Genomic DNA, 8,581 nt, shown 5'->3' on the forward strand with positions numbered 1-8,581 from the left:
TGCAGGCTTGAAAGAGTCCTGGAAATGATGCACTGAAGAGAGAACAAATCAACTCTCCTTCCCCCTTTTTATAAAAACATTAGCTAAAAATGTATTTGCCAATTGCTGGTGTTAATGCCCGGTGTTCCCTAAGAGAAAATTCCCCCTTTTGTTTATAAATGGGAACAAAGGAGCAATCTAGATTTTAAAAGAAACCAAGTAAATCAGCAATGATAGAAAGTTTACAAATTGTTCATAAAAAGTAGAAGAGTTTGCCAGACAGTCACAGAAATTAGAAGAAAATTGGCCTTTTGAGCTTACTTCTGTTTAGATAACTGTAACTTCCCTAGGTTTTCGCTTTACGCTCTCCAGTCGCGTCAGAGGGCGGAAATTTGTTGACTTCCTGCTTCCTTCCGTCGGAGTTAATCGACAGTCCTTCTGCAATCCCCTCAGCAGCTCCGTTAATTCCCGCTTTTCCAGCTCCGCCTGCTCCAGCTCCTGACGGTGCTGCCTCTCCGCGGCCATCAGAGAGCGCACGTCTGACATCATCCGGGACATCTGGCTCTGAAACGCAAACACAGGCTCTCTTCCAGCGCCGGGGGCGTGAGGCCGAACCCCCTGACCACAGCCCAACCGCAGTGTAAATACCACTCTCTGCAGCAGGGCTCCGTGCCAGCGCTGGACGCAGCCACTTCGGACAGCGCTAAAAAGGGAGCTGGGTATTGAATTCCATGGGATTTGTGACGTACGCCCTACGTTTAGAGACCGACAACGCGTTTCAGCCCGGTTTGCCGACAGGTTGCGTACGCACAGGACAAGGCAGTTGTACAGGGGTCCCCCAGTTAGCTCCAAATGAGTCTGAAGGAGGTAAAGCAGACGAGGGCAGCACTCAGCCCCTCTCAGAGCTGAGCAGCCTGGGAAAGCGGTGGGCCAACACCCGATTCCCTTCCCATACTTAACTTCTCATCTGTATGAGAAAACATCTGCAGAGTAAGAGGCTACTGGGAAGAGCAAAAAACTGGACTGTTAAGAGGGAAAAACCAAAAGGATTGTATTTACCTTTAGTTCTTCAATTTCATTTTGGAGAACACTCTCTTTTTGGACCATATGCCTCCTCTGGGAATCTAACCTTGACTCCATCTCATGTTTTGCCTCTTCTACTCTGCAGATCATTTCTGACCTAAAAAGTTTATTTCTCCTTGTTAAGTCTCGTAAGCACAGGAAAAAAAAAAAAAAAGTAGATTTTCAAATTCCTGAAAGCCTTCTGGCAGCCCAACAGCCCAATCCGATTCCCAGCACAGGACACCCCTCTGGAGGCACGACAGTGCTGCCTCTTAGTTTAAATAACAGTAGAGTTGTGCCCAGGGTGCACTAAAGTGAGGATGCACAGCCCACATGGGGGACACTGTATTGCAGCCCTCAAGTAGTTCTATAAGCTCAAGAACGTGTATTTATGAATTTAAATTATTTAATGCCTTTTACCTATAGTACATGCTTACTTAGTGTTACCAAACATGTGCAGTCAAGGTAAAAAGTGTGAATACTGTAATGCTGCTAATCAGGTAACCTTGTCCCTTTTACGGTGGACACTAAATGACAGAGTGCACTAAACCACGACAACCTAATCATCCCCACAGCTTCACAGCCAAAAAAATAGCTGTTACTACGTTAACCTCTTGAATTCAGAAACCAGACAGCGGAATCCCTTGTGTCTCAATGCATTTAAACCAGATTTGAGCCTGAGTTCACAGCAATGTTCCAGAGCGTGAGACTCAGTGAGTTAAAGACAGAAATGGGAAGGAGCATAGTGTGTGTGTGTGGGGAAAGAACAATGGAAAGGGAAAGCTACAGGACCATACATAAGAGAAAAAAAGAGGATGCCGGTAAGAAGAGTCATATTCACCAACTGTTTTAATCTGCCAGGATTTGAATAAAAATTGAAAATTAGATCCTCAGAGGTTTAATCTATCTGGCTGTACCTGCCAAAATAATTAGAGATTTTTACCTTCTGGATCTGTAAAATTATAATCTGAACATTATTATTATTTAATGTGACTTTGGGTTTATAGCAGGCCAACGGAAAAATGAAATTGCCAACTTCAGTCCAATTTTCTTCGGTATTTTGTCGTTTTACATAGTCAGCTCACAGTTTTGTTCAACTGCAAGCAATGGTATTTTAGGATTTACAACAACCTGAACCAAAAAAAGCAACAGCAAATGATTCAAAGCAGTAAGGATTCAAAGTCTATGCTGACTCCTAATACTACTCTGGCCTGTTCGTATCAAGCAGTTAATAGACTCTTTAGCACATACCGGAATCCAGGGCTAGCATCTGAAGTGCATTACGCAGAGATTTTAGGCCCAGACTAACACAAACATCAAAGAAACAGAAGATTTGTACCGAAGTAGTTCTAGCTCGGTTCTCAGCTCTGCCACACAATTATGCTGCGTGTCTTCCGCGCTGAGAATGGTGTAACCGCAACCATTGGGGCACTCGCGGCTCCGATATTCACACACTGCCAGGTGACCACCCAAGTTACGTCGTTCGATCTGAACTGTGCAACCTGAACGGGGAACAGGAAGGTCAGCCAGTCGTTTACAACTGAGATAAAGCATTTTAACCAATTCCAAGCCAAACCACTCAAGCAAGCAAGCTGCAGTATCCCAAGCTAAGCAACTGTCAATCTGTTAAAGCAATGAAGGAAGTGATTGAACATGACACATGATTGTTATAACGCACATCACTAGTAATAATAAGACTTTTTAAGAGTGTCTTAAGGTATTTATCCATTAACTGAAAACAGTGAAGAACTGAAAGTCTTCTATGGCCAGTCTGGCATTACAGCAACTTCAGTAAGGACAACACTGACGCCAAGCTAAGACTCTAGCAGCTTGCCTGTGCTTCCACCACAGATTGCAGCAACTGGCATTGAAGAAGAAAGCACATGTGTAAAAAAAAAAAAAAAAAAAGGAGTTAGGTTATTAAATTTAGGAAAAATGGTCCAAAGACACGTAGTAAGAGAGATGTGGGTGAGATGGAATGTAACCTTGCTTTCCTGACAATTGGTTGGTCTTGTGTGTAAGACATGAGACCACAAAAGAAACAAGAACATGTATTTACGAACATTTTGTAACAGCTGCGAAAACAGAAATGTTTCCACGGAAATTCTAGGATACAAACTTTACAAATCTGTAGCGATTACAAGCAAAATGTATAGAACCACAAATGAACACTATATAAATGACTGCTACACTTAACATTCTAAACTGGAAAACCATAGTCGTAATGTTTAATCTTTGAGGGGCTGTCGGCTGTACTACATACTTGCATTTTATCTGAGGGTGAAGTCAACGTATGAAAACTGGAACAACGGAGCAGTGAAACCTGCCAACAAACCATACCAGCAAGGGACAAAAGACGGCCCTCTAGAAGAGCTTTGCTAATAAACACAACGATGTGTAACTGAGGTACTCAAAATACACTCCGGTGTATTCCCCGAGTTCAAGAGCCGCCTTCCACCCCTTCACGCCCTCAACACCACGGATAAGGGGTGGTCACTCTATAAATGCTACTGTATCCATAGAAAGTAAGGTGAAGCGGAAGCGTCTGCAGTGGTGAGTCAGTCACTGCTGAGAGAAATCACAACTTTCAGTGGACCAATCCTAGCACCTTAATCTTCTTACATTAATTACGACGGCAGACTTGACGATGCCCTTAGCACCATTAATTAGAAATTAACTTTCTCGAGGAACATAGGGCATTTTTAATATAGTCAAGTGGGAAATTTTAACAGTACATTCATTTTTATGTTTCTTCCTCGGGAGGTGTAGGTTTGCATTAAATAAAAACCTTAGCACGAACACATCAATTCTAACCATAATTTAGCTTAATACAATTCTTCTTTCCAAACCACCAGACAGAGTGAGTGGCTGCACATGCACCAGGCAACCAGCTGTTTTATAAACTAACCGTGACCTGTAAGTGTTCTCTCTGTGCTATGACATTGATCGGAACATCAAAATGAGCAGTCAACACAGAAAGACAAACTCATAACTTGACAGAAAGCACTACTCTTGAAGTCCATCATACTCATTAATTTTGGTTACTTCCTGGGCAAGAAATTGTAGCTAATGATCACAATTGTCATGAGTCTGTAATGCATTTTGTTCAAAAACACTGCTGGAAAGAGTAGATCATGCCAAAGCCTTGAATTTTTGCTTGGAAATAACGGCCACTATTGCCATTCCATTGACAGAAAGCTGACAAAGGTGTGTTTTCTGATTATAAAGGATTCAACTTCTTTGAATGTTACTCACCGGCATTGGAGCAAGGTATCTGACAGTATTCACACTCCCTTTCATGCCTGTCTATAGACTCCAGAGAACAAACCATTTCACAGCCATATTCCCTGTTTCTGCAATGCAGCTGAAGCCGATTTAAATCATTTTTCATGTACCTATGTACCAAAAAAAAAAAAAAAAAAGTCCTTAAATCTGAACATTATTTTTCTGAATTCAAGTGACGACTTTGGGCTTAAAAGAAACAACATTAATGGAAAACTCAGTCTCCAAAATGAAATGTGCACCTGTTTAGTTTTGAACCCATTTTTAAACTGTGACCTTTCACTAGCTCAGCAGATATCATCAGGAACAAACAGTAGGGCTACTCATTCATCATTTAAGTTCTGTGTTTCTACTGATGCCAAACCAAACCAACTACAGTGAGAACAGACAAAACAATCTGTAAATTAAACCCTAAGGTTCTGCCTCACTATACTTCAACTTTCCATACAGCAAAATCTCATTAGTGACAAAAATACTGGGAGTACTAACGGAGTTAATTTAGTATCTGTGGCTGAAGGTGTTAAACACACTGTACTGTTAATCTTAGTAAGATTAGACAATACAGGGGTTAAACAGCAAGCAGTGTCTAGTGATGAAACTTTGTGTGCTGCCAGTAGAGTAGAATAGAGCAGAGCAGAGTAGAGCAGAGCAGAGTAGAGCAGAAGAGCAGAGTAGAGTAGAATAGAACAGAACAGAACAGAATATTTCAGTTGGAAAGGACCTACAATGATCATGTGTCCAACGCCCTGACCCGTTACGGAAGACACCTGCAGAAACAGCCAGCTTTACGTGCCAAGGTGGCTCAAGACAGATACTCTTATGGCTAAAGACCTTTTTAAAAAGGATGTGAAGGTGAGAAGTGTGGTTCATATCTGCAGGAATTATTCATTACAAACCCCACTACTGTACCTTGGTAAGACTGAAAAGAAAACCAACAGATCTGCAGTGTTTCGTGACTTGTCAAGAGCTGCTTGGCCTGCTTTCTCTACAGAAGTGTGGGAAAGATTTGGTGCTGTAGAACACATTCAGGATAATACCCAGTCAGATATCTATAACCACCATTCAAGACAGAAAAAGGTGGAGAATAAACTGTGTTCTTTCCATTTGGAAATCTTAATACCTTGAAAGTTAGTTATAATAAATAGAAGATGCTAATGCTTTCATGCAAGTGATCAGTTTCTGCCATAGGCATATTGGATAGACAATCTGAGTGACAGCAAACGACAAGAGATTAAGCTGTACAAGCGAAGTTGAGAAATCCTAAATTCATGTCTTTTCAACGCACAGCAAGATTATTGTTTACCTGTAGAGAGGCCGTAGCAAAGATACATCAATTATCTGTCTGTCTTCAGGGCAGTTACTGTGATGAACAAGCCACCCATGTATACAAGCAGTACAGAAAGCGTGCTCACAAGGAGCCTGTACCGCATCTTCTAACACATCACGGCAGATGGAGCATAACAGCCCTTCGTTAACGTAGCCAACGAAACGCTCAATGTCGTAACCCATGCTCTCCGCACTCTTTCAACCTATCAAAACAACACAAAGAAATAAAGCAGTCTTTGTGCTGTATCTCTATGGCTAGATCCACAAAAAAGCCTGGAAGCAATTCCAGAAATATGGAGAACTTAACGTGGATACAGGATTTCACAGATGAGAATGCAAACACTTACATCCTTTGGAGACTTTCAGATTTAAGTGAGGATTGTACTGCTGGATGTCAGAACCCCGATTTTGGATCAAGATTCTCTGAATTCCAAAAGCAAAGACTTTAGCACACAGTTGAGCTGCACTTGTTCTGAACTCTGTTACTGAACAGGTCTAGCAGCCACTGTGAAACACAGAGTTTCTATTTACTTGAATTCTACCTGAAGCAGAAATATTACAGAAATCCAACTGTAAATGTTGGCTTTCTGTTTTAATGCCTGTTATATAATGCCTAACAAACCTACAGAACAGTGTCCTTACAGACAATAGCTGTGGCAGTTTCAGATTTTGTATTTATCAACGGCACATCACTTAGTATGTTGCTTTCCTACTGGAAAAACAAAAAAAAAAAGGCTAAGATTCTGTACTCTTTGTAGACCTCCATTGCAGATGGAACAGCACGAAATCTCCACATGCCTAGAGAAATACTTAATAGTTGGGAAGGAAAAGAAGCCAAAACTGCAACTAACCCTGGAATCATGGTGAGCTACTGTCTTCTCCTACATGGTCTATTTTATAAAACTGAATAGCCTCTAAATGGATTTGAAAGCTGTGTGAAGAACAACTAACAGGCAATCTGCCCTCGTCAAAATCCCATCATGAAAATCTTAGTAGAATTTGGTAAGATTCCACAGAACGCACATATAAGAATACGTTTTAGGCTTTGCATTCCTCTTTAACACATAAAATTACTTTTGTAACCCCTGTGAGACTCGTGAAAGAGGTTTTCCTTAGTTATGAGGTTTGCTATTAGAACAGAAAATGGAGATATCCCACCTTTTTAGATTTTACTACATGTATATGTAGTTTGTCCAAATACTTCTGAAACAGTTTTCTGATCAGTCAGACACGTAATACTTCCTTCTTTCAGTTTCTCTTCATTGCTTTATTATGCCTAGGAGAAAAATTAGAGAGAAAAAGGTTTCCTAAGTTACCGAGTCTGATGTCTAACGAGCCAGCTGCTGAAGAGATGTGCTCCTAACAGCCCATTAAAACAAAGCTTTCCAAAGCAAGCCACTGTAAAACCTGCAAGAGACCTGGCTAGACTTGGGGCAGGGAGGGGGAAGGGGAGGAAATAGTCTCTATCAATTTTCAGTTATTACTGATGCAGATACTTACCACAAAACTGAACAGCCTGCTGCCGTTTCATTTTGAAGCCTTACGGTTTTGTTTGTAAGACTGAAGACAACAAAGTTCAGTATTACTGAAATCTGGTAAAAATACGTTTCTTAGCTAACCTGGTTTTACTTGCACACAACATGCAGTTCATGTTTAAAACAAAACTATCACAGTCAAGTTCCCCGCAGTGACAAATTGATGGCATTGCTCTGGTGTGTAGCATAACCGAGATTGCTCACTTAAAGAATTAAAAAGGAGGTCATCACTTAAATCCCTGCAGTTGATATCTAACTGACATCTAATGCAATATGACAAAGAGAATCTCCATCTGGATTAGAACTGTGCGAGAACAGTAAGGGACTCCAAGGACTACTGTCAAATTTTGCTCTAAAGGAAAAAAAGAACCTTGCAATTCCTCTTTGTGAATACAGTAGAAATCTGGAATTTAGGGCCTACAAGAAAGCTGGGAGGGGACTGTTTACAAGGGCCTGTAGTGACAGGACAAGGGGTAACGGGTTTAAATTAAAAGTGGGGAGGTTTAGATTAGATATCAGGAAGAAGTTCTTCATAGAGAGGGTGGTGAGGCACTGGAACAGGTTGCCCAGAGAAGCTGTGGATGCCCCATCCCTGGAAGTGTTCAAGGCCAGGCTGGATGAGGCTTTGAGCAACCTGGTCTAGTGGAAGGTGTCCCTGCCCATGGCAGGGGGGTTGGAACTAGATGGTCTTTAAGGTCCCTTCCAACCCAAACCATTCTGTGATTCTATATATCTGAGTATCAAAGCATACTTCACTGATTATGAGAGGTGCTTGTGTGAAAAGGCTATTTGCTAAGACTAAAATCAATAAAACCTGTAATGACGGCATACATAACCCAAGCAAGTAAGCATATTACCCAAATACAAACCATTTGGTTTCCATCCGGTTTGGTTTCTACTGGCATGTTTATCACACAGCCAACACCACGGCTTGCAGAGATGCTCGAGCTAGCTTTAGATTAGCTGGGACACCTACTAGCTGGCTGACCTAGTGACAGTGTTGCCGCAGCAGCAGGGAGTGCAACCTGCACAGACTCCTGATAAGGTCCCAGGCAGATTTCACGACTGCATGTAGCTCTGTCTTTCTGTGGCCACATCGTCATCAACAACACAGGGAAACCAAATGTTGGGGTACTGGGGCTGTGCTATTCCTGCAACCACAGCATGGGCGTTCCATCTTAAAAGAGTCTGCTCAAAAAAATACCATATACGTAAACAATAAGTTATTATTTTCACACTGTTGTTTCCTTGTATGTTTCTCCTGCAAAGACAGGAAATTCAGGACTTTGCTAGTTCAGTGTGAACATGATGAGAATTAAGTCTGCACAAAGCTGTCATCGTTAAGGACAGCAAGGACCATAATGGAAAATTTAAAAAGTGGAGAACAATGCTAATTA

General features: G+C 41.5%; 1 protein-coding gene across 1 annotated transcript; it reads right to left on the reverse strand.

Moving 5' to 3' along the window:
• Nucleotides 1-306: 306 nt before the first annotated feature.
• On the reverse strand, nt 307-6,838 carry LOC104504844 (RING finger protein 151-like). The gene is made up of 6 exons (XM_010155731.1): nt 6,808-6,838; nt 5,627-5,852; nt 4,297-4,436; nt 2,381-2,543; nt 1,039-1,159; nt 307-543 (listed from the first exon to the last, which is right to left on the reverse strand). Exons 2-6 carry the CDS (start codon nt 5,830-5,832, stop codon nt 307-309), a joined length of 867 nt encoding a protein of 288 aa, XP_010154033.1. The 5' UTR covers nt 5,833-5,852; nt 6,808-6,838.
• Between the last annotated feature and the right edge of the window lie 1,743 nt (nt 6,839-8,581).

This window comes from Eurypyga helias, unplaced genomic scaffold, assembly GCF_000690775.1.
Source record: "Eurypyga helias isolate BGI_N326 unplaced genomic scaffold, ASM69077v1 scaffold50060, whole genome shotgun sequence".
Lineage (NCBI taxonomy): Eukaryota > Metazoa > Chordata > Aves > Eurypygiformes > Eurypygidae > Eurypyga > Eurypyga helias.